Here is a 27,348-nt window from a genome sequence, read left to right on the forward strand (position 1 = left end):
CCAGATTGCCCAGCGTATCCTGCAGGGGTCCCACATTACCCGGCGCCTTCTTCATCCTCCCAATATATTTGAAAAAGGACTTTTTGTTATCCTTAATCTTGGACGCTAATCCGAGCTCTATGTCCGCCTTGGCCTTCCTAACAGCTCGCCTACAGGCCCGAGCAGAGGAGGTATACTCCTCTTTGGAGATTTCACCCCCCTTCCACCGGGCGTACGCCGCCTTTTTGGCAAGCAGGCATTCCCGGACCATCAGAATCAACAGTCCTACAAAGCTGTTGCTGCTGAGTCTTCACTGCGATTGGCATCTCCCTGTTATAGTGTCAAGGTATCAGAAGTCTGAACAAGGATCAAAGCAGCTAACCATGAACACAACTGCCTTTACTATGTGTGGTCCAAATCTACCAAAGTGAACAAAAAGTTCCCTCCATTACTTCTTTGGGCTTTGATGCAGGGTTTCGATGCTTGTGAAGAGTTCACGCTCTCCTTAAACATGGAGCCACTAGGGTTTGGCCTGCTTTGGCTGGGGGAGCAGAGCAAACCTGACAAAATCAGATCAATCCAATCCAAATCTCACCCTGTGAGGTCAGTAGGGCAGAGGTCAGTTTTCACCAAGTCATCCTGCCTGTGTCAGTTCTTTTAATTTGCTCCAGTTGTTAGCCTGTAAATTTGCTGCTTCAGACCTTAACCCACTGGAAACCTGTTGTGTTAACCTCTTTTCTTTTTCCCTTGGGCGGCAACAAACAAGACTTGCTTGCAAGGCCTGTTATCCAGCATTCTCAGAATATAGCCGTTAAATCTATCATTATTCTAACTGCCCACTTCATTCTGAATACCAAGACGGGTAGGTGATAGCTGTTTATCTTCCCTGGGAACAAACTTGTTGGTCTTCAATGACTCTGAGCTGTGTTTAGGACTCTGCTACTAAAGATCTACAGGTGAGGCGTGATGATGTTACACTTATATAGCAGGGGGAGCTTCCCCAAAAAAGAGCACTTAATTCACATAGTTATTTCAGTCATATTGACTTTCACATTGATCTAATTATTTAGCAGACCTTAATAGGCTACTATTTGGGGGAGGGGGGTTTGCTTCATGCAATTTAATCAAGTGTGTTCAGGAGACTGCTATCATTAGCACAGTCCAGATCTCCAACAACCCCAATAAAATTCTGCTTTCCATGCTAGAGGTTTGTGGCATAGCAGTCAATGGCAGCTCCAAACAAATGGGAAGGGATGCACCCTTATCTAACTCAAAAAACAAACCAAAAAATAGGCTATTAATCCTTGGTAGAAGGACACAGCACATTTCCATCCTTAGAAAAACTCTAGATCTATATCCCTGCCACGGGAACACTTTGTCTGTATGTTAAATGCTTTCTGAAACTCAGTGATATTTAAAATGAGTGGCAGCTGCCATTCATAGCTTTGATTGATAATATTGTGCAGTGTGAGGACATGAACAATACAGGAATAGCTCGTTGCTTTGAAATCTGCTGATGGTGGTACGTATTGTGTATTCTATTCAGAATAAACTGCATAAAAGAGGGGGGTACGGAGCCATGTGATCCCACACCAGTTGTTACAGTTGCTTAAATCCTCTTTCTTAAGCAATGTTATGATTATTCTTTTGTCTTGGTGTTGATTCCATCTCCTATATTCAGCTGACAAGTTGGAGCAGAATTTAAATTCTCCTCAATAGTAGCACTTACTGTAGATCCGTTCAGATTCTGCAACCTGACTCCAGTCCTCTGCCAAGACCCATGGCCTACCTTCCCCCTGTCCTTTATCACACCAGTTTGCCTCCTGACAGCCTACCTCCCATTTCTCACTATCCTCTCCCCTAACTCCATGCATAGCCCTAGACCCTACCCTCCATCAATGAGTGTATTGCATTGACCAAAGTAGGACTAATCCACTGAGAATAAAATGAGGCATTACCATATATTGCTTACATGGGCATAGATTAGAAGGTGCTGGGAAAGTTGGACCCACAAGGTAACAGATAGGGAGTGATTGGTAAGACCAAGCAGAAGCCCAAATAAGGATACAAGGCACAAAGATCAAGGTGAGCTGGTAATCATATTTTACTGTTTGGTGAGAACCAAGATGTGCATGCTGTTAGCATAATTTTTTTTTAAATTGGTGTATAAAAGCATGTGGGAACCCTTGATGCATACAAAATGAATTTAGTTTAAAAGATGCTTCCACAAATCATGCCTGCAAGTATTCATCAAGTATTCTGACCTATACCATAGATCATCTGGTTATGTGCATCAGTGTTTAGATGTTTTGTAGGCAATAAGTCTTTTTAAGCTTTTGTCACATTGAACTGGGACTGTGGTCTAGTAGCATAGAGATGGGTGGTTGAGTGGGGCCTGATCTTCAAGCACTGCCTAAAGTGGAAGGGAGGGTATCACGCCAAACTAGAGTGGGGGTGGGGAGTACCTCATTCTCCCATCCTCCGCTCGTCATTCAGCTTCAGCCCCAGCACCAAGCAGCAGTGGTGCCAGAGTGTGGTAACAACTGAAGGACATTGTGAAGAATGTAGGTTTGTCAAGTGGCATGGCCTCTGCCATTCACTGCTGCTAGGGAGAAGATATCACCCCATAGTTTTGGCACTGAAAGCAGAAAAATGTTGCCCACTCAATATGTGCAATTGTGGCAAAAGAAAGTGCAGTCCTGGGCAGTTAGACCTCTGCTATGGTTGTGCTTTCTGTGACAAGGTCATCAGAGGCAACTGCTATTGGCAGCAGCAACAGCACAGGCAGCATCCTGATAGCGCATGCACAGACCACCCAAACGGAGGGAGCCTGATGTGACCAATGACACTCTGAAAAGCTGATGACTACTCCAAAAACACCCTTCAACAGGTCATAGAGGCTTGCAGGCAGCTTGGTAGCACTCAGAAGGGGCTTAAACATGCCAAAGCACCAATGTTTTTATTTCTTCACTTTAAATTTCAAGTAAATTAAGTGCTTTTTAAAGAAAAAAAATCTCTGAAGGCAGTGTCATGTTGAAACTAGAAAAAACACCCACATTTCTATTTCTAATTATTACTACTGCTTGTTCCTAGTTCTGTGTGGGAATGTAATATATTGCATACAACAAAACTCCACAGCAGGATTACAATTTCCCCATAAATTATGGCTTATTACATGGAAAAACTCCATTTTTCTGGAAATGTTCCATATTTAAAGTCACGCTAATGACGGTCCCAGGTACTGTTGTTTTTAAATTTTGCAAACACACACAGAGCCCCACTGGCTTCTATTTTCTCATTAACTGGTAGAATCTGCGTAACAAAATATGGGTTTCCACAAGTGGAAATATCTGACTTTCCCACATACTGCAGAATAATTGAATGTTGTTCTCAAGTTCCTTGTGAATAGAGCTAAGTTTATGCACAGGGACCTTAACTGAGGGTGGTATCTTTGTTTGGTCTCTGCAGGTGGGGAAGAGACAAGAAATCCCAGCTGAATTCTCCAATCTTTGCCTAACGCATAAATAAAGGGTAAGAATTATTGCATACAGACAATTATAAACCCTCCCCCTGCCCCCCCCAGTGCACAAGTTCCCCATAAGGAGGTTCCTTACTCAGATTGCATCTGCATGAGGTCCTGGCAACACAGGAGCTCTGTTTGCTGGGGCTGGTGCATCGGGATCGGAGCAGTCACTTCGATTCTCACAGTTCCACTAGACAAGTATGTGCTTTTGGGACTGAACTCAAGGGAAAAGGACTGGTCCCCATCACTTTCACTAGATGAAGTGTGGATAGGAGTCTGAAATTAGGTCGTTAGTTTTTCCTTTCGTGGGAACTGATTTTATGGACTGGAAGATAAAGTGGATGACACCAAACTGGGGAGAGTAGTAGATACACTGGAGGTTAGGGCTAGGATTCAGAGTGATCTAGGCAAATCAGAAGACAGGACCAAAAGAAATGAGGTTCAACAAGGACAGCTGCAAAGTCCTGCACTTAGGACGGAAGAATCCCATGCACCATTACAGGCTGGGGGCTGACTAGCTGGGCAGCAGCTCTGCAGGAAAGGACCTGGGGTTACAGTAGACAATAAGCTGGATATGAGTCAATGGTATGCCCTTGTTGCCAAGAAGGCTAACAGCATACTGGGTTCTGTTAGTAGGAGCATTGCCAGCAGGGAAGTAATTATTCCCCTCAATTCTGCACTGGATAATGAGAATCTAAACTACCTGAATTACAAGTTCCAGGATGAATGGCAGCATTTCTGAATCAAAATACCTTTCCTCCCAAAATATATATATATATATTTTTTGTTTGTTTGTTTGTTTGTTTTGAAAGGCATAGATTTCCTTGAAAACAAATGGAACCCCACCCACTTTCCCACTAGTTCCACTCAAAAGCAATAAAACGTGACAAATAAAGTTTGGGCATTCTGCATGGATGTATATGCTTGAATCCCCTTTAAAGCAGTTGTCTTCAAAAATACTTTTCCAGTATTTGTTGCTGTTGTAATTTATGTTTTGTGATTGAGATTAGATAAACATGTAATGTAATTGTCTTGTAAATAGCTTTAAAGAACCAGGAATACAAAGCTAAGATTCTAACGGTGATGCATTTTAAGTAATTAATTATTCAATACTTGATTTTATAACCATGGTCTTGGTTGTATTAATGCTTCGATTTCACTGCCTTAAAATTGAACAAATAACTAGCATTTTTTCTTTTATGTAAAAATAACCAGTATTTTCTCTTTTACGTAAACCATGTACACATTTGTGGGGTGAACTGATATCTATTTAAAGAGGATCTGATTTCACAGGATGTGTCTAGCTCTGGGATGGTCAATCTCCAGCCCATAAAGCTATGTCATCTGGTGTGCTGGGCTCCTCATGGGTCCAAAAATTTGGCAGCAAGGGAGTGATGGCAGCGTGAATTTCCACTTCCCTGCTGATAAATTTCTGGATGTGTACAGAGCCCACAGGGCATGGCCCTGCACACTAGACCAGGTGTGTGGGGCTGGGGTGACATAGGGCCAAGCTGGGGTGTCACTAGGCATGATCTCAGTGTGCAAGGTGCCAGCCACAGAGAGGTCTTGGGTCACTCATCTGGCTTGAGGGGCTGAAATGTTGAGGTGTTTAGCTAGATGAGGTTTTTGCAATAGTTGGTGGCATAAATTGAGGACAATTAGCTGTCTCTTTTGGAAGATATTGGACCAGATTGAGATGCCAGAGAAACAGCTGTTTAATAATCCATAGAAAGAATCTGAGCATAATTATTCTCTGGTCTTTCTTTAATCCTGGTGCTGATGATGCCTAGAATGACTCAGTGATATCATGCTGCTTTTACTGGGGAGGAACAGGCAGATACTGTTGGGAAAAACTCAGAAAATGGTTCTTTCTGAAGGAATATTCATGGTGAAGATAATTATGCTCATCAGGGGGCCAAGATACATTTCTAAAACTTCATATGAGAGACTGGTCACCAGATATGTAGCAGGATACATTAATTTGACCTGTAAGGTTTCCTGCATATGAGATGTTACAGAAGACACTGCGTTAGAGTATGCTGAACTCTTTAGGATTGTTTATATGGATAAAAAACAGTGCATTTGCTTAAAGGCTATGTCATGGCATTAGTGCACTATGCATTAAAGATGTATATGGCGCTGTGGTAAAGATCAGTATGTCTGCATTTCTTTCTCTTGCCCAAAATAGTATTCAGGGAACTGTGAAATTAATTTCAAATACAAAAATTAAAAAATTAAAGGGGAGTGACATGCAGCTAATCAAATGCAAAACAAACAGCCACAGTCAAGAAAGTATTTATCTTACACATGACCTTTTCTTGGTAGCAAAATATTAATTAGGAAAACATACTTTAATTTGTTTTGTTTAATATTTTAACTGCCAGGTACCCTGTAAAAATACCTGAATCCAAAAGGATTGTTAACTTTACCTTTAAAAAGTCACCAACAATATCCTTTTAGCATCTCATTAAAATGCAATTATTATAATTTAAAGAGTAATAATCACTCATTGCTTTAAACTAACTGAAGTGTCCTAGTCTGTAGTTTGCTACTAACCTGATCTCAAAAAATGGATACTTCTACCTGAACTCCTTCTCACCAGCACAAATACAAAATGAACACAGAGAGTTATTGTTATGTTTTATAATTTATACAGGTAAGACGGCTTGGGGAAACAAAGTCTCCCCAATGAAACATTTCATTCAGGCTGATCTCTTTTTAGGATACCACATGAGGATTCTTCTAAAAAATAAAGAGCTCACAGAGATCACTGGTGACTTTTTGTGGTGTCTTGCTGCTCTTTGTATTTTTGAAAAAAAAGTGGCCTTACATTTTTGAAGGTATCTGTAGATCCCATTAACTCTCTTCATTCAGCTTCAATGAAAGCTGAAAGTATTTTGGCACTTTAAAAAAAACAAAACAGGCCATTTTAATTTAAAGCACCTAACTGTAGGCATCCAAATATTTGCCCTTTGATTCATTCCTAATCAGGGGCAGATCCAGGGGGTTCAGTGGTGCAATCCTAGTCCTCACTTCAACGGTGTAATGCACACACAGTGAGCTCTCTACCATAGAGCTCTGGTCTCAGCTGCCCGTCTGCACCGTCAGTCACATGCCCCCACCCCATGAGCTCTTTTTAAAAAATCCTGGATCCACTCCTGCTCCTCATTTAACAAGGAAGAAAACAAGTGTAAAACGGAACGCCTTTATAGATAAGGCACCAAACTCCATGCAGCCTCTTAAATTAACAATGCCTACCACTGCCTACTTCTTGATCTTTGCAGTCTTCTCCTTCAAGGTGCTGAAAGTTCTCCATTGTCACTGAAGTTGAGAACAATCTGGGATGCCCAGAACCTCACAGAACTGGACCCTGGAGGGTAAGATTTTTGAAAGGCACAAATGGTAATTTGGTACCTGGACCCAGTCAACTTTCAGTGGGCATTGGCTAATTGATTAATCAAGTCTGCTGGAGTGTGGCAATTACTGCGCTCCAGCCGACTCCAGTATCACATGCATCAGCATCCCCATGCTGAAAAATGGCAGTGGGGCCATTTTTCTTTGAACTAAAGCTCCCTCAACTAAAGCTGTCAGAGCTGTTCTAGTTAAAGCACCCCCCCCAGCCCTGGAGCACATCTATAAAAGCCCCCTAGGTGCCTATCTGCCCTTTGTTCCTTTGAAACTCTGCTACCTAATTTTTAGCAGCAGTAGCTGTTCTAAGACAAAGCTACATACAAATCACTTTCTCTACAGATACCTGCTAGTACAAATAAATATAGCCGGAGAGAAACCAGGGCCCCAAGTCTTCAGCTGAAAAATGAACATCTGGGTTCAAACTTTGTCATAATACCTCATAGAATTGGGGTTGCAGGTGCTTAATGTCCCATTCTCTTGTATGCAACAGGCTCCCTGGCTGCACTACATTTCCTCGCAGTGTATCAGTCTCTTTTGCTGAGCTACTGAGTTCTGCAGGGGTGTCCCTGGCTACAATGTGCATCATGGAAGACAAGTCCTAGCTGTGAAGCCATAGGAGAGGAGGATACAACAACTACAAAATACTGTGGTGGCCTTTCTGAATTGATTTTTTGGCTGTAGGTGTTTGGATTTTTTTTAAAAAAACATTTTACGGAGACAGCAGATTTCTTGAGAAAAATATCATTTTTATCAAAAGCCCAATATTCCATCAAAAGTGGTTTTGACAGCTACTTTAAACTAGCACTGTAAATAAGCTGCATTTTTCTTCTGATTATTATTAATTCAGTACTCAGTCAGCAAGTGCTGTAATTTTAGGACTGGTACAATGTGTTCATAAACAAAAGAGATGAATTCCTTCTTTAAGTGTATAATTTAATCCTAATTAATATGGAGCTGAGACCAGTACCTCAAGAATTAATGTAGGATTTCTTAGAGTGTTAGAGCTTGCTGTTTCGCCTGTCAGGCATCTTGCAGAAACTCTTTTTCTTCCACTCAGTTTTTTCCTCAGATACCCAAATAATAATAATAAAAAAAATTCAGCTCAGATAAAGCTGGGTTTGAACATTTTTGTGATGGAATCACGGTGAGTCTTATCACTGTTTCCTTATGTACACTTTAGCTCCTTTCTTTATGCTATACAAAAGACTTGTGTCAGTCCTTGGCAGCAGCCACAACTAGAAAATCAACTCCCACCCTAAAAACAATCAAAGTGGCACCTTCTTGGCAAGAAACACCTGTGCTAGGCGGTCAGGACATTGCAATATATGTGATTTTTTAAAAAAAAGTTTAAAAATTAGACTTTCACTGACCTGGTGTGTTAATATTATATTTACTCAAATATAAAATGACCCTGGACAGAAAACTATCCCCCCCCAAATTAGATTCTAAAAATAGAACTTTTATAAATGAGTTATCAATTTCCAGGTACAGAATCTAATTATTGGAAGTATGCCTTGAATTTGTCCCCCGCAGACTGCTATGGCAGGGAAAATGAATCTGGGGGGTAAGATGGCTCCTTGTACCCCCACCACAACTTCTTCCCCCATAGCCCCTCACCCCCCTTACTCTCGACCCTGCTCTCCCTGAGCACCTGAAAGTGAGGGGCCAATTTGAAAACAATTGACTTTGAAATAAACATAACTGTAATAATTTACATGCAGGCAAATTACTATGGGTATCCGCAGGCTTACTTCATCCAGAATTGATGGATTTTACCTTTTTTTAAATGGCTGCAAGTTTGAGCACAGTGGGCATGTCTAAACGGGATGTTTACTATGCAATTGATTAAGCAGCTGTGCAGTAAACATTTTGGCATCTACATGTGCACCTCTATTAGGTTGGAGTAAACTAGTTTACCCAGCAGCAGAGCATGTGTAGATGCTGCCTGACTGGCTGAAGCATTAAAGGTGCTTCAGCGAGGGGGCTGCCTGCTGGCTAGCCCCACAGTGAAGCTCTCTCATGACCGAGCCAGCCCCTTCATAGCACACCGAGCTGGAGGGAGCATCCCCAGGGCTGGCAGGAAGACTCCCAGAGCCCCCTGCCAGCCAGGGCTGCTCTGCCCAGGCTCTATATGCTATGCCTGAATAAACTGCAGTTTATTGCTCCAGAATTAATTGCTCCTGGGTGCCCATTCATACAGCATGCCCAGGGGCAATAAACTCTGGAGCAATAAGCTCCATGGTTTATTCAGGTGCCACAACTGCATGTGTAGATGTGCCTAGATACTCCACAAACACACTTTTAAGCAGCACTCTTTACACAGATATAGTACAAATTATGCATGATGTTAATCCAAAGCCAAAAGATTCATGATGTATAATATAGTTCACTGGGCTGGGACCCATCAGAGTCAACAGTATTTCAGAGTCACAGTATACGCATTTACTCCAGATACCCACCATGAAGGATCTGCTGCCTAATTAGCCCCCACTCATGACTGGAACTGGATGTTCTTGTCACAAGTCCTGGGGCTCTCAAAAAAATTACACGCAGATGATACATAGGGCAACTTCGTTAGGCTCCACCTTGTGGAAGGTGGGACCACACTAATCATACATGCCAAGTGAGGAGAGGGGCCAAAAGAGAGATTCTGGGTGAACTGTTTGGAGCCCCTTTTGGTGATGTTTCCCAGGCATTTATGGTGACTGAAGAAACAGGAACGATTGGAAGTGGGAAAGGGCACAGCTCGGCTGTGGCAGTGAAGAATTTACAATGCAGTGGCTTACTGTGACTTAAAAAAGAGTCAGTGCTAGGGGGGACTGCACTTGGTGGCCACTGCCATATCTCCTATTGAGATGGGGTGTGCTAACCTACCTTTCTGGTAGGTTCCCATCAGTATCCTATCTTAGCCTTTTCAATACCCTCCTCAATGACCTAGAAGATGGCATAGATGACATCCTCATCAATTTTGCAAATGACAAGCTGGGGGTAGTAGTAGATATGCTGGAGGGCAGGGTTCGCATTCAGAGAGACCTAGAGAAATTGCAGGACTGGACCAAAAGAAATCTCATGAGTTTCAATAAGCACTTAGGCTGGGACAAACCCATGTACCGGTACAGGCTAGGCACTGACTGGCTAGGCAGCAGCTCTGCAGAAAAGGACCTGGGGGTTACAGTAAACAAACTGAATATGAGCCAACAGCGTGTCCTTGTTGCCAAGAAGCCTAACGGCATCCTGGGCTGCATTGGTAGAAGTGCTATCAAGAGATCAAGAAAAGTGATTATTCCTTTCTATTCAGTACTAGTGAGACCACATCTGGAGTAGTGTGTCCAATTTTGGGCCCCTCCACAACAGAAAGGATGTGGACAAATTGGAGAAAGTCTAGCAGAGGGCAATGAAAATTATTAGGGGGCTGGAGCACATAACTTGAGGAGAGGCTGAGGTAACTGGGCTTATTTAGTCTAAAGAAGAGAAGACCAAGTTGGGATTGAATGCCAGCCTTCAACTACCTGAAGGGTGGTTCCAAAGAGGATGGAGATAGACTGTTCTCAGTGGTGGCAAGGAGCAACAGTCTCAAGTTTCAGCAAGGGAAGTTTAGGTTAGATATTAGGAACAACTTTCTTGCTAGAAGGGTAGTAAAACACTGGAACAGTTTACCCAGAAAGGTTGTGGAATCTCCATCCTACGAGTTTTTTAAGAACTAGCTAGACAAAGCCTTGGCTGGGATGACACAGATGGGGATGGTCCTGCTTTGAGCAGGGGGTTGGATTCAATGACCTCCTGAAATCTATTCCAACGCTAATTTTCTTTGATTCTATGATTTTGGCCACAAAAAAGGGCCCAAAAAAGGTCCCAATCATCCTTTTTGGCACTACGGGAGGGTGCTGGAGCTTGCTTGTTCCCTCCTAGGGGAACAACTATCATTTTTTTTAAGGCCATACATACACAATAAAAAGTTCTCATCAGTATGTTTCCCATTTTGGGCCATACATTTTATAGACAATCTCAGTGCTGGCTGTATTTAATCAGCTCCATAGTTGATTTCTATTACTAAGCGCACATTGCTTTTGGCAGGTGTTTAACAGAAGAAAATGTATTTCATGTGGTTTTCTTTTAAGATGAGGGGCTGACTGGAAGGAGGGCAGGGACTTCATCTTCTATTTGTGTAAATACAGTACATCCATTTATATGAGAGTTTTAAAATTGCTTGCACTTCATAGTTTCATAGTTAGTAGGGTCGGAAGGGACCTGAGCAGATCATCAAGTTCGACCCCTTGCCAGGGCAGGAAAGAGTACTGGGGTCAAACAACCCCAGCAAGGTGATTGTCTTGTCTTGTCTTAAATACCCCCAGGGTAGGAGCCAGCACCACTCCGCTTGGAAGTTGGTTCCAGATCCTAGCCACCCTGACAGTGAAGTAGCGCCTCCTGATGTCTAATTTGAATTTACCCTCTGCCAGCTTGTGACTGTTATTTCTAGTCACTCCTGGCAGTGCTCGGGAGAACAGGGACTCCCCCAGTGCCTGCTGGTCCCCTCTGCCTAGTTCGTAACAGGCCACCAGATCCCCCCTCAGCCTTCTCTTGTGGAGGCTGAATAGGTTCTGGTCCCGCAGCCTCTCCTCGTAGGGCCTGGCCTGCTGCCCCCTGATCATGTGAGTGGCCCTCCTCTGGACCCTCTCCATGTTGTTCACATCCCTCTTGAAGTGCAGCACCCAGAACTGGACGCAGTACTCCAGCTGCGGCCTGACCAGTGTCACATAGAAGGGGAGGATCACTTCCTTGGACCTGCCTGAGATGCATCTGTGGATGCATGACAAGGTGCAGTCGGCCTTCCTGACTGCATCCCCACACTGCTGGCCCATGCTCATCTTGGCATCAATGATGACTCCAAGATCCTTTTCTGCCTCTGCACTGACAAGAAGGGAGTTCCCCAGCCTGCAGGTATGCTGCTGGTTCTTCCTCCCCAGGTGTAATACCTTGCACTTGTCAGTGTTGAATCCCATCCTATTCTCATCCTCCCACCCCTGTAACCTGTCTAGGTCCGATTGTAGCCTATTACTTCCTTCTAGCATGCCCACATCCCCCCACATCTTAGTGTCATCTGCAAATTTGAACAGGGTGCTTTTTACCCCCTCGTCCAAGTCACTGATGAAGATGTTGAACAGTGCAGGCCCGAGGACCGAGCCCTGCGGAACCCCACTGCCCACATCCCTCCAGGTCGAAAATGACCCATCCACCACCACTCTCTGGGTGCGGCCCTCCAGCCAGTTGGTGAACCATTTGACGGTGTAGGTGTCAAACACACCCCGTTTTAAATGAGAATGGGGTGAGAGACAGTGTCAAAGGCCTTCCGAAAGTCCAGAAAGACTATGTCCACTGCTACCCCTGCATCTAAGGATTTGGTGACCTGGTTGTAGAAGGCCACCAGGTTGGTCTGACAGGACCTGCCTCTAATGAACCCGTGTTGGTTGCCCCTAAGCATAATCTCCCCCGCTGGCCCCTCGTGGACATGTGCCAGAATAATTCTCTCAAAAAGCTTCCCCAGAATCGAGGTAAGACTAAGTGGTCTATAGTTTCCGGGGTCCTCCTTCTTCCCTTTTTTGAAGATGGGAACCACATTGGCCCTCTTCCAGTCCTCTGGCACCACACCAGAGCACCACGAGTGCTCGTAAAGCCTTCTATGTTACCTTTTATCCAGGGATCTCAAGGCACTTTATAGACACAACTTGAGCTTCACAACATGCTTTTCAGTGATATAAATTCAAGCCTTTTACACACTGGCAAGCAGAGACTAAAATTAGTTAATATTTACCCAGCCTCACACTGTAAGCCAATATCAAAGCCCTGAGCAGAATCAGGACTCATGAATTCATGATTTCATAGTTAGTAGGGTCGGAAGGGACCTGAGCAGATCATCAAGTCCGACCCCCTGCCATGGCAGGAAAGAGTACTGAGGTCAAGCGACCCCAGCAAGGTGATTGTCAAGCCTTGTCTTAAAGACCCCCAGGGTAGGAGCCAGCACCACTTCACTTGGAAGTTGGTTCCAGATCCTAGCCGCCCTGACAGTGAAGGACAATTCAAGTCCCTTCTTTCAAACACAAGGCAACATTGCTGCTCCTACAGCTGACTATTTTTTTAATGTTGTTGAATTGGTGCATACGACACCAAGTTATGGGGAAGTGTGGTCATGCTTGAAGATAGGCTATAGTTACAGGTGGACCTAGACACACTAGCAAGTTGGGCAGATCGGAATCTGACCAAGTTCAACATTGAGAAATGTAAAGTACTCCACCTCGGGACAAGGAACCCTCAACACACCTACAGGCTTGGCAGCACCAAACTGACCAGCACCACAAATGAAAGAGACCTAAGGGTAGTAATAGACCACAATATGAATATGAGCCGGCAATGCGATGCTGTAGCCAGTAGGGCAAATAATATTCTGGCATGCATCAATCGATACATCTCCAGCAAAGCCAAGGAGGTGATTCTTCTGCTCTTCTCAGCACTGGTGAGACCGAAGCTGAAGTACTGCATCCAGTTCTGGGCACCACACTGTGACAAGGATGTGGACAAGCTTGAGAGAGTCCAGAGAAGAGCCACCAGTATGATCAGAGTCTTAAAAAGCAAGCCATACAAAGAAAGGCTGAGGCACTGGGGACTCTTCAGCCTGAGGAAAAAGGGGACTTGGTAGCAGCTTACCACTACACTAGGGGAGTACATCAAGGGCTCAGTGAGCAGCTGTTCACCAGGGCACCCAAAGGGAAAACCAGGAGTAATGGCCACAAACTCCTGGAAGATCAATTCAGGCTTAACGTTAGGAAAAACTTCTTCACAGTCAGGGTGTCCAGACTGTGGAATAAGTCTAGGGTGGAATAAGTTCCCTCCAGAGATGGTACAATCACCTACCCTGGAAATCTTCAAGAGAAGACTAGACAGTCACCTTGCTGGGGTTGCCTGACCCTCAGTTATCTTTCCTGCTTGGTGCAGGGGGCTGGACCCAATGATCTTCTGAAGTCTCTTCCAGCCTTACAATCTATGAATTCCTTTACTGAAGTAAATTATGAAAACTGATGGAAATTCCCACATGAAGTTGTGTATTAAGCATTTTTGAGCACCAGAGGCCTTTTTAATTCATGCATAAGTATATTTCTTGTAGTTGCAGTTTTTCTACAAAGAAAGGAAAATTAGAAGTAGAGACACACATACAGGACTAAGAGATCATACTATTCTTCTTTGTATCTGGGATCTGTGGGATAAGGGCAGGACTTGGTTTGGTAGTACAGGTTATGCAGTAGTTGCCATAGTTTTCTTTCAAACCATCTTGGTGCTTTACGGAGTTTGTCATGCTAGCTCCTGTAGTTTGCATCTATGTGACCAGTTTTTCAGCAGGTAGCGCTGTTCAAGGGTTCCAGAAAGATCAAACACATTACGTGCTGCATACCATGGAAAAAAGGAATATACACAAGTTTTGTACTCACGCAGAAGTGGTCTGTACATCATGCCAGCTTTTGCTGAAGTTCTGTTTCAGCTCATTCATCAAGCTGACACCAAGCTTTTGCTTGATTTCCACCAGGTGCTTCTCTTTGGCTGCTAACACTTGTCGTAAGGTTGAAATTTCATCCTCTAGCTGAATGGAATGAAGAAAAATGTTAGCCTATGTGGTCATAGAAAAAAAAAGAAATACCATATGCCAAGTTTTAAAAGTCGTACTGAGGCTAACATGAATCTGCAGCTGACAAGTATAGAGCAGAAAAAAGAATTTAAGTAACTTTACTGATTCTAACATGCCCAAAACATACTCTACATTATAACTGTACTCAAAATACAAGTCTCTGCAAGCATGCTATTCCATCCTCATCTCACTACAAATACAGCTAGCTAGAAAAAGAGTTACTGGCTCCTTGAAGGGCTAACATGTAGAGGAAAGGAAGGGCATACTAAAGAATGCTTCCCTACTCCAGCTGGTCTGAAATGACCACTGGCTACATGGGTTCATTTGCACCCTAAGCATAAAAGTTGTATCAGCCCTTAAAAGTACCAAAAGTACAGAGGTGCCTTAAAGTCACCATGCTTCCCAACACTCTTCCACAGCCAGCAAGGACATGGATGAATTTAGGGACCATCTACTTTTTAAAAGCCTTTTAGGCTGGATGACTAGATTCAATCTTATTTGTAGGGAGATATTTTTTATACAGAAAAGTGTAATCGGGCCCTCTAACCTGGCACCTAATCCTTGCTAATTAAAGAAGAAAAAGAAATTAAAAACCAGGAACCAATCTTGATCTAGCCAATTTGTGCATGAATACATTCTAAAGAATATGTTCAGTCAAAAGGGGTTCTTTGGTGCCACTGTTCATTCTTTGGCAAACATATCTTTTCAAACAACATTTTTCAGACTTCATTTTATACAAAAATAATGCTGTTAGCTAGCATATGAATAGGACATCTGGCTAAGGAGAGGACAGCTGAAAACAGTTGGCCATTTATTCAATATTCTCATGCTGTCAGTAACACTCTAATCTGCCCAAGCTTAACATCACTAGCAGAAAAGGCTCATAAGCTAAAAAGGCATCCTGTAATACTGAAGCTGGTGAGGATAAGTTACATACATGTGTACAAGCGCACAAGAACAATTATTACATGACAGGGTTTAGTCCTCAGGGTTTTATTCTATGCTCCCTAAACTGAAATCCCACCATTTCAATTTTTCTGTCATGTTATGGTGAGGGGCCAGATCTTTTTTTTTTTTTGTATGGGACCCAGAGTTGCCTATGGCCGAGGCGTTGAGCTGCCAGTGGGCCAAGCAGCCCCTCCGCTCTGTGTGTGTGCATGTGGGCGGGGGGTGGCTAGTCCTTCCTTCCATGGCACCCCCTACTGGATACTATGATTTAATCATGTAGGCCACAGACAACGATGCATGCAACAGAAGGATCAGTCATTGATCTTCAAGACTATATTTGAGATGTTAATCTTCAGAACTACTTTTATCCTGACTACTAATTTATCATTTACTATTTTATTTTCATGAAAATTATAGTGAAATCATAGAGAAGGAGGGATAGAAGGCACCTCCATAGGTCAAACCTCCAGCCTGAGGCAGGATCATCCCTATTCAAATCATCCTATACAAATCCATAATCTAACCTCTCAGTAAAATGACCATCAAACCTGACATAACATGAGACATAACACCCTAACCTGCCACAGGTAAAGCAGGGGGACCATGGCAGCCAACCTCCTGCTTCTGTAAAAAATGTTAAAATATGCTCACGAGATTCCAGGTAGAAGGCAATGTTCCCCCACTATAGGGGAGGTCAAAAATATCTAATATTTTAATATTTTATAAGCTATCTTGTTTTTATTGTAAAGCACCTTAAGCCTTTTCGGAGGAGGGCACCACAAAAATAAATAAATGAATCAATGAATAAATAAATAATACATTCTGTTACACCACAAAACTGACGAAAGACTCACTGGACCTTTACAAGTCAGATGGTTTAATTCTCAGCCTTTTGGCTTCTCATTGGCCTTTACCTGGCATTTAAATTATACAAGTATGTCAGGAATAAACATGAAATTGTAGACACCTACAGAGCTGGACTGAGGTCAATACTAAAATTCCTCTAGATTGTGATAGTGTCATCATTTCAGTTGTGGAATTCAAGATCACCAAGATCCAGAATTGCTTGCCATTTTAGTGATCATAAAACAACTAACAAGTGGTCCTGTTTTCGACATTACAGAAGCAGCAAAGTTAAGTTTCGGAATCATTAGAAAATACCCAGAATCTGTGAAGGGTTAACTGAGCAAATACTTGTAGGAAAAAAAAGAAAGAAAAGAAATTAAACAGGTCTGATTTAAAGCAGGCATTAATTTAGTGAAACTGTTCCATTTGCTCAAAAACAAAGCACCCAGTGTGATAGTTTGTCCCCTTAACACTACAATGCTGTTCAAGATTAAAACAAAACAACTAGGCTACTTCTATTACTTACAGATACTTAAATACTTTTTAATGCTCCCTATAGGGACCAGCACTAGACAGCTCATTACATACCTGGATGTGACTATTCAAAGTCTTTTGATTAAAATTACTTTCCATCTGTTCAGTTAGACAACTAAATCTTCAAATCCTCATGTAAGCACTGACTTTTTGCATAATGCTATGGATATGGACATTATACACTATTAAAGGAAAGAAAAGCATTTTGTTTAAAAAAAAGAAATTTGTATTTTAAAACAGGACACCATCAACTTAAAATGTCATTGTTTAAAAGAAAAAAGTTTAAAATAGTACCAAACATTCCTCAGGTGTCCAAACAACACTGACTTGGGACTTCTAAGTATTGAACATAAAGGCTTAAGGACTTAGATGGATTTTTAAAAAAAGCACTTAAGCAGGTTAGGCTACCTTCCATGGGATCAAGGCATCAAACCTGCTCAGGGTTTTTTGAAAATCCCACTATTAGACTGTTTTTGAAAATAAACGTGGATTACACTAATGAATTCCTGAGACACTCCTGAAAATGTTATCCATTGCCTGAAATAAAGCACATAGGGAAAGTTTTTGTTAGCTGAGAACCACAGAGTCTTCCTGCCACTTGCTGTGGGTTTTAGAAACATTCCCCCTGATGCTTTTGTCTCCTACGGATGAGTAAAAGATCTATGCAAATGATAGGGGAAGGTGGCTACTCTCCAAAATTGTGCTTCTCACAAATATTCTGTTAGGCCTGAAACAAGCTGTTAGAAATAATCTGCTTCTGTTTTGAAACTGAGCACCTGAACAAAAAAAAATGGCATCTGGCATCATCTTTCTGAGAATTCTGGGCTTACTGCCATTGCAGAGAAAACAGTGAAAAACCCAGACCAGTCTGACTTATGCATCCTCCGAAACAAGAGAAAACTTACTTCTTTCCTGTAGTTTAACCTATAATTATCTTTTAGGTTTCTTGTACTAATTAAAGACCATACATTTTCAGAGCGTAATATAAATTTTAAGTTGATGCTGTAGTTTTAAAAATGATCCTGCAGCATATACTTCTCCTCTCTCTCATGTACCATGTACTTTTTGCATAGCACATTGTGACTGGGACTGTATCTTTCTGAGTACTTATATGGGAGAAAGAAGCCTTGCTACCCATGTCTCGATCTGACCTTAGGAAATATAATAATACCTGTTTATTAGCAACAAAACACAACACATAGTTCTATTAATTATATTTGGAATATACATTAGTTCCTTCACATGCATGGTGTTTAAGTGAGAGCTGGAGGGGAAAATGGTCATGGGAGGAATACACTTCAGCAAAATATGGGGCAGGAAGTATAACGATCAACCTTCACAGAAGGCAATTTAATAAAGCAAGCTACTAGAATCCTTTCTGGAGGCAAGCAATGGAAACAATGGGTACTTCAAAGTCATGCAGGGGCACAATGCCACCATGCACTACAAAGGTACATGTGAAGCTGCTTGAAATTTGAACTAAGTAGGTGGAGGGGCTGTGCTGGTTATTGTGTTTAACAGTGGGTTGCCCATGTGTATAAAGCAAATATATGATTGTAGTACAGGGACCTGTACTAGGCTTAATTTTACTGGCACAGGTGACAGCAGCAAAAAGAGTTAGTGCCACAAGCTTTAGCACTACCACAATACAAACCTTGCAGAAACCCTGGGTACGTACTGTGGTTACTACTCCATGCCACCATCCCTGCCACTACCAATGCTAGCTAAACAAAAGAAAGCATAAGAATGCCATACTGTGCAAGAATCGCACATTTTTTAGCTGTGTAGACCAGTGGTGTGGATTGGATGAGCGGTGCCAAATCTGTACATGGCCAGGTCCAATCTGTGGACACATGGGGGAATGGTCCGGCTGCGTTAGGCCCTGGTCAGGTTATTCCTGTGCAGCTACATCACACTCTGGCTCCACACTTTTGCCACAGGCCCCCCACAGCTATACTGGGCCCTGTGTCAGCTGGATCAGGCTCCAGCTTGATTCAGCCACGCAGGAATGGGACCAATCGATCTACACAGGGCAGCCTGGCCAGGACCAATCCCACCTCAGGCAGCCCAGAAATTTGACAGCAGGGAGTGGGCTGGGGGTTGAGTACCCTGGTAACAAAGATGTAGGGAACGCATAACAGGAGGCAATGAAGAAAATCATGTAAAAGGACCAGAGACACCCACAGAAGCACACAGAGCAAGGCCCAGAGAAAAAGCTAAGAGTGCTTTTGGGTTAAATGATGACTGGAAAGATTTGGAGCTGTGAGCAAGGAAACAGTCTTCTGCTGGTAAATTTCTCCTGTGGGCGCTGACAAATGTGCAGCTCCCTGCTCTAACTCATGGTGCTTCAGAGCCAATGCAGTGGGGAAGTTACCTGCTTGCAGCCTCCCCCCACCCCAGTTCTGCTCCCCCTCACAGCTCCAGTGCTGTCAGCAGGAAGGGAGAAGGGGGAGGCAGCTGCAGCTGGGGGGCAATGGGATTTGGGAGGGGACTGCAAGGCAGAGGAGCTCCAATTCACCTTTCCCCCACCACCTCCAGTTCAGGCTGGGCAAACCCCAGCATGCAGCTCCTGCCTCCTCCGTTGCTCCCTGCAGACAGCCCTGGGGGCAGGGCTAGGCTAGAGAAGCCCAGCTCTAATCCTGTGCAGGGACTGGTCAAGTTCCCTGAGGTGCTCCACTCTGGAGCACCTTCATCTGATCTCTCGACACATGAAGGTTAATTTGTTGCATGATAGGCCACTTTTAAAGTGCTCTGCAGCTTTGCACTTCTGTCACAACACAGCTATAGAGCACTTTCAAGGGGCCAGTCATGCAACAAATGTCACTTCTGTTGGCACCTTGTGTTCAAGGAATTGGGACTGCATCCCCTGTACCTCGTATATACTCTGTAAATACATTAGACTGTAGCAAGAAAATAATTCACTAATCATTAGTAGAAATAAGACAAAGGAATTCTTCCTTAAATTCTACATGGGACCTAAAAAGAGTTAAAAATTCCAACATGTTACATAACGTTGCTGAATAGTATAACAGGAAGAATGTTGAAAGATATATGTAGGTAAAGTCATGCTACCAGCTGCTTTAGTGTTTCATGTACAATGGCTGCAGGCAGCGTTCTTTCCAAGATGTGTGGTGTGTGCAGCTTCACAGGCGCGCCTGGCAGCGCGGCATGAGCGTGCCCGCAGAACTGCACACGCCACACAGCTTAGAGGGAACGCTGGTTGCAGGCATGTAAATACTAGGGTTAGGTACAGAAGTTACACATAAACCGATTTAAGTGATCAAAAACCAGTTTAAACCTGAAAAAGAACAGAAGTTCAGTGCATATAAACTGGCTTAACAATGGCCAAACCCAGTTGGATAAACCTGGATGAATGTAGTATCAGACTTAACTGATTTAGGTTAAACTAGTTTATGGAACATCTGTCCCAGATCCCTCCTCAAGTCAAGTTAACTCACAATCCCCCAGCGTCCCAGGATGCTTTGAACCCCTGCACTGTGCTGTCTGCTCTAGTGAATCAGGGCCAGCCCTGCCCTTAGCTGTCATAGAGCTGAGGTACTTAAGCCTTTGCTCCCTAGCCTGTTTCCTGCCTATACCTATCAGCTTGGCGAAATGGGGAGCAGGGGAATGGGCCCCCAGGCTCTCCTAGCCCAGGTCCATACAGTGCAAGAGGAGGAAAAGCCCCAGCAGTGGGGTTCTTCACTGCACATCCCCCTCCCGCCCCCTGCCCCATAGCTGGGCAAGGCAGGATTGGGATTGCTTCAGCTCTGCCCCATCCCAGCTGCCAGACTCTAAAAGATAGAGAGCAGCAAGTAAATGCACTCCCCTGGTCTGGCACTGCCCTTCACCTCAGCTGGGGTCTACTCAGTGAAGGGAGGAAAGCTCCAACTGCAGGGGCTTTTCACCGCCCCGCCCCCCAGCCACCCAGGCTGAAATGGCTTCAGCCCCAACCCTTCCCCAGCCGCCTGACTGAGAGGAGAGCACGGATGCTGCTGAGCTGGGTTCGGCAGCCTTAGACAGTGTCACCATGAGGGGTGGTACACATGAGCACCCCCAGGCTCCTGGCCCGGGCCAGCGCAGACGTCGGTTGGTCTTAGCCACCTGCACACAATGTCAGTTCAGTTTGTTATTGGTTCAACCTATGCAGCTTAGAAAAGCCTGCAAAAGATTGAATTGAATCTGCTTCAGGCTTTTTGAACCTCTGTACTTAGCCTAGGATATTAACAATAGATTTACCAACAAAGGGATTCACACCTCTAACTCACATCAGACAGTGCATTAAGTTTACCTCTTAAGGCACTTATTCTGTAAATATGTGCATTAACCTTACTTGTGTGAGTATTCCTATTGACTTTACTAGGAATCTTCATACAACTGAAATTACTCACATGTGTATGCATTTGTAGAATCTGTTTCTCTTCTGAAACTCAGAATCATTTACACCTGGCTAACCTTCGTTTATGATTCATGTTCTGATAGAAATTCCATGTCTTCTAGCAAATCTGTGAGAGGTTTGCCATATTTTTTGGAATAAAAAAGGACCTGCAGTGCTTCAGACACAGGGATTTCTAGCCATTATTATTTCTAGTTCCATTTCATTTGCATTGTAAATGATGCCTCATTTAGGATCAATATCAGCTGATAGACCAACTCAAAACAGAAGACGCCCCATTCCTTGAAAAACTTACAGTTCAAAAAGACAAGGCACAAAAGCAGTACCAAGCAGAAGACAGCATGCAAGTAAAGTTTAACGTGTGTTGAAAATATATAGAATTGTTAGTTTCTATTTTTCTTCTTTATACACAAGATGAGCAATATAGAAAGTCAAGAAAAGTTAAAAAAAAGTACTAAGATATACAATTAAATATAAATCTTTTATACATATACCCATGACATTATGTACCTTATTTTACTTATTTTAAATACAACCATATTAAGTACTCCTGCCAACACATCACCAATGGTTATTAACTGATCTCTTGTAGGCATAAAGAAAAAGATGCTTGAGAAAGGACTTGATGGAAAAGGTATTAATCCTTATTGACTGTCACTGCAAAACAAGCCCTTCTAAAAAGGGTAGCATGGAAGAAAGCACAGATGTAAGTGTAAGAATGCTGTGCCACTGAAGGGCCATTTGTAGTGTGGAAGGGGCTTGGAAGGCTTAAAGAACTGGAAGGTAAAGACAACAGGAGATTTTCAAAGGCATGTCTAATTTCCACTGAAGTTACTAACATAGGAGCTGCTAATGTGCATGCCTTTTTCAAAATCTCTTTCATGGAGCTAATGCTTAATTACAAACTTTGAATCTTCCAAAGCTCTCAATTTTTCCAAAGTTTTCTAGATGCAATTCTTAAATATTTTTCTTTGGACTATGAGCAAATCTGAACAATCTTACTAACCCTAGCTGACCTAGATACTGTAATAAAAGTAATGAAGTCAGAATTAAACTACTTTCCTATTGTTTACAGGTGTATAAGTTCACTAGAGAAACAAAAATAACTCACATTTCAGATTTCATAGCTTTAGCCCAGCTAGACCAAAGTAAGCACTTGGCCTTTGTTTATCCAGGAAATCATGAACCAAACGAAAGTCTATTAACTATAATATAAATATTTATATTGTACAACTGAGAAGAACAAGTCTCTATATAAAGAACTATTTTATGGATCAGACTGGGTATCCTGTTTTCAAGCGTTACCCTTTCAGAGGAAGGGGCAATTACAGAATAACTGCCCACATGGAATGCTTGAAATTTACTGATTTTCAATTTGGACGGTACAGTTTTATTAAATGTCTCTTTCTTGCTCTGTTAGATGGGAGGATAAGCAGAAATTCCCCAGCTACCTTTTCTTTAACAATTATTATTTCATATCTCCTTACCACATTAGAGAGAGACAAAATAGAGGTAAAGTCAAGAAGCACAATTTTTACAATTCCACTTCATATTTAGATTCCTCATTTTTCTTTGCTCATTATCCTCTTTTCCTGTCTATGAATCTCATACATTACTGTATCCAACAGCAGACAAGGTTGCATCTCACCTTCCACTATAAACTTGACTATGACCATCTCCTTAACTCACCCATACTAACTCAACCATACCATGTAATTATAGCCAATCCAGGATTCCCACTATTTGAAGATTTATTTTATTTTTTTATAAAGTTTCTTTGTATTATTGTTTGTCATGACATTATGATCATCGTTAGTGCCTTTTTTATTGAATCATGTTAAAATTTCTTTTCATTTTCATATTACATAACTAAATCCATGTGAATTCCAAGGGATGGTTATTTCAGGATCTTTCATTCATTATAAATGTTGCCAGTTTAAAACTAATGACAAATAACTGGTTGGTTGGAGTGGCACAACCGTTAGTTTTAACATGTAACAGATGATTAACCTATCAAAAATAATCCGATAGAGTGAATCATCTTGCACTATTCAAGGCTAGAAAAACTATATTAAAACAAAGGTCTTGTAGCACATGTACTTCATTCTGCTAATTATATGCTTCCACATTCAGGAGGTAAAAATATTAATGCCCAGGGAACTTCAAAAGCATTACCTTGGCTAACTCAATCTTTAACTCTTCTTTCTCTTCTTCAGAAATTATGGTGGTGAAATCAATATCAGTAACAGTGTCTTCATCTGCCTCATGCAATGGCTGTGCTTCCAGCAGTCCTTTGAAAACAAAAAGATAAAAGTCAATAAAATACTTACAAATCATTTCACCAACCGTGCTAACCACCAACAGAAACCTAAAGTGCAACGCCATCTTCACTTCATGTCCTAGAGTAGGAGTGCTCAACCTCTGGCCCATGGGTCACATATGGCCCATGAAGCCGTGTCATACGGCCCTTGGGCTCCCCATCAGTCTGAAAATTTGGCAGCACAAGAGCAGTGGCAAGGTTTATTGTAGCTTCCATGCTGCCAAATTTACAGACCTGTGGAGAGCCACCCAAGCCAGATGAAATGGTCCTGCACATGAGATTACACAAGGATGCAGCTATGGTTGGCTCCTGGGGCTGAGCTGGTATGTGCCAGAATCAGCCCAAAAATTGGCCCTGCAACACTCATCCGGCCTGCAGGGCCAAACGATTGAGTATCACTGCCCTAGAATTATTCAGGTCTTTCTGATATAAGAGCAGAATGCAAATGACCTTCTGGCTTCTGAAAGAAAAAAAATCTTATATTTTTTACTATAATATCAATGTGAAAACACTAACCAGACCAAGACATTTTAATGTAATTGAACAAAGGTGCAGTACTAAAATATCATAATGTAGACGAGAAGAAGCAAAACCTATTTTTTCTCAAAATAAGTCAGTTAAAAAAATATATATGCTTATGCAGAGCTCTGAAATCACTTATGAACTAGAGAATAAAAAGGCCGATTCTGTTTCGACTATCAGGGCTGCTGCAGAAACCAGGAAGAACTCTCTCTGCGTTCCCTTAAGACCAGACAGTTCTTCAGAGGGTAGAGGTGCTAAAAGATGGTGCTAAAAAGAGTCCATCAGGTTTGACCTTTGTCCCCTCTTCCTTCAGAATGCAAGGTCTGCTACTTTGCTCTTCCAATACCCCCCCGCTCCTCTTCCCTTCCATTTTACTTTCTAGGACAGGGGCAAAGATACAAAGAATACATGGAGCAGCGTGGTCCCAGCTTATGATAGAGAAGAGGTCCTGCTGCAGGTGCCTGTAGGCAGAGGTGGAAGGTAAAGAACCCTTGAGGAGCAGAGGCAAGATCAAGGGGCTGTGGGGACGTGGGAACTGAGAAGCATGAAGAACAAACTCATAAGCAAAGAGAACTGATGTGTGCGGAGGGAGGTGGGGAATTAATGACTGGGGAAAGCATAGCAGGTATGGAGATCAGAGCTCTTGTAATAGAGACAAATATCAATTTTGTACTTGAGAAAAGTGGATAATACAAATTGTTACACATTGTACATTAAAGTAGTAATAATAATAATATAATATTTAAACAAAATTAAAAAAAGAGTCCATAGTATAATCACATGATTTGGGGGGGGGGGGGAAGCAAGCTAATGATTTCTGAAACTCTGTGGTTGGTATTTCCACTATAAGCAGTTTTAAGAACAGGCTTTTCACAGAGACCCAAAAAACAAAAAGAATAAATTAGATTTCAAGGGCTATCCAAGATTATTCAAGGTTCTCAGCTTTGCCTATCCACTTTGTCATCATCAACAAGTATGTCAAAACAACCATGCCTGTAGATTTCTACTTTAGACCCTGAAACGTGGATAAATAGGATGTTCTTTCAAGCCACTGCAACCACATTTATTCAATGCAACTCAAGCCCAAACAAAAGATGGCTTTTCAAAGTGCATCACCTCAGTTGCCTGATAAATGTCATCAGAATTCTGTGCAATGGTCACATAGTGCTCAGGATAGAGGAAATAAAAACTGAAGACTCTGAAATCTAATTTGGGGCCAAGTCTGGTCCCCAAGATACAGAAGCCAGAGGGGAGAGAGAAAAAGAAAATGGTGGTAGAAAAGTGAACTTCATCTACTATTGGAGAACGGATTAAGTTTGAATTTGGATGGAGTTTACACAGCTCCTGGAGTTTACCAGGAGGATATCACAGAATTTAGTAGCATAACTAGATAGTGCCTTGGTACCAATGGTGGCTGACTGGAAGAAAGCAAGGAGGACTACTGCATATCACTCTAGCTCAGTGCTCACAGATGTGCATAATATTCTACTGCCAGGTCTAGACTGCAAGCCAGTCTAACTGGTCTGCTTAGAGCTCACGCTTTCTACTCGTCTGCAGTCAGTGATTCAGTATTTTGTTTTCTACTCATTGTTCACACAGTCACTCTTCCCATTCTTCCATCACAAGTAGCCCTTTTTACTCTATGCGACTAAACAAAGCAGCTTTTACTCTATGCTCCCTGGGCACAAGGGAGAAGAGTGATTCCTAAAAGCACAGATGGTTTCTGCTTGAGTGCATGAACTTGGTACAGGTCACAAACGCCTGGATGTGCAACTGCATGAAAAGGAAGCCTCTACGCACTACGTGGCAGTTTGGGGAGTGGAGAGGCCGCACTGCAGTAGATAGAAGAAGCAGAAAACAAAACACCAAATAAGGCAGGGAGCACAGGGAAAGAAGAAAACAGAGTAGCAAATTACATAGGGAGTACAGGGCTAGGACCAGAAAGCAGAGCAGCTGATCAGGCAGGGGACCAGGATTGGAGCTTCACTTGGGGAGGGTGTGGGACTTATTAGTGGCACACCTGTCAAAAAAGGTTGGCCCTCATTGGCCTAGAGCAGGGATGGGCAAAATATAGCCTGCAGACCAAATCCAGCCTGCGGAGGGGCTTTGCTCAGCCTGTGGCAGGTCCCTCAGTCCCACTTGGCCCAGGCATTGGCCCACAGTAGTGCATCCTGCTGCCCCCTGAGCGCGCAGCAGGGCTGAGAACTCCATGCTGGACTGCCTTTCTAGGCAACCCAGGTGGCGGCAGCAGCTTCTGACCCCAACCCCATGGTTCTGGCAGGGACCTGCATGCAGCCTCATGCCTGCTGCAGACTCACCTGCTCACGCTGAACAGCTGCAGCAACAGCAGCACCGGCAGGGCAGAAGTGTGCTCAGTGCAGAGGAAAAGCGACTTCTCCCCCTCAGTGCTGCCCAGTGTTTCCTGCAGCAGCACAAAGCCTGTGCTGGGCTGTCCTGCATTGTCACTGCCGCCTTTGGGCTACCCTGTGGGGCAGTGGGGGCAGCGCAGGGGAGCTGCAGGGCAGCCCAGTGCAGGCTCCATGCAGCTGCTGCAGGAAGAACTGGGCAGCACTGGGGGGGGAGAGGCTGCTTTCCCCCACGCTGAGCACACTTCTGCCCTGCCGGCGCTGCTGTTGCTACAGCTGTTCAGCATGAGCAGGTGAGTCCGCAGCAGGCACGAGGCAGGTTGGGGCTGCGTGAGGGTCCCCGTCTGCACTGCTGGCCCCAGCCCTGCGGCTGCTGAGAAAGGCAGTCCAGTGCAAAGCCACCCTAGCCCTGCTGCATGCCCAGGCAGCAGCAGGACACGCCATGGCCTGGCAGTGCAGAGCAGAGCAGGCATGGGGTGGGCTGGACTGGAGCTGTGCCCGCATCTAACTGCTCTGCTCCTGCTGGGGTCAGTCAGGAGCAGGCAGGGTGTGCTAGTGCAGTGCGCTGCTGATGGTGGTGGGAGGCACCATAGGGCATGTGGGGCTCCCATGCACACTCCACCATACCCACAAACCCTCCTCTGGAAACCCCATGACCACACTCTCCCCCACACACAGTCACATCCCCCACAAACACTGCACCCCCCCCACACCCTTCTATATACACCCCCCCCACAGGTCTCTAGGGGGAGCCCTTACCTCTCTCTCAAAGTGCAAAGTTTCAAGAAGTTAAATGAATAAAGGATATCAAACAACAAGAATACACTTTTTTGT

General features: G+C 43.4%; 1 protein-coding gene across 3 annotated transcripts in view; it reads right to left on the minus strand.

Moving 5' to 3' along the window:
* Nucleotides 1-27,348, minus strand: part of TPD52L1 (tumor protein D52-like 1) — a 111,598-nt gene that overhangs the window by 45,064 nt on the left and 39,186 nt on the right. For all 3 annotated transcript variants that reach the window (XM_019520016.1, XM_019520015.1, XM_019520014.1), the window contains exons 2-3: nt 23,482-23,597; nt 14,392-14,540 (exon numbers count right to left, since the gene is read on the minus strand). In XM_019520016.1, the coding sequence (XP_019375561.1) occupies nt 14,392-14,540; nt 23,482-23,597 (265 nt within the window). The remainder of the gene's footprint in view (nt 1-14,391; nt 14,541-23,481; nt 23,598-27,348) is intronic.

Source organism: Gavialis gangeticus, unplaced genomic scaffold (genome assembly GCF_001723915.1).
Source record: "Gavialis gangeticus isolate Ggan-Ray unplaced genomic scaffold, GavGan_comp1, whole genome shotgun sequence".
NCBI classification, from domain to species: Eukaryota; Metazoa; Chordata; order Crocodylia; family Gavialidae; genus Gavialis; species Gavialis gangeticus.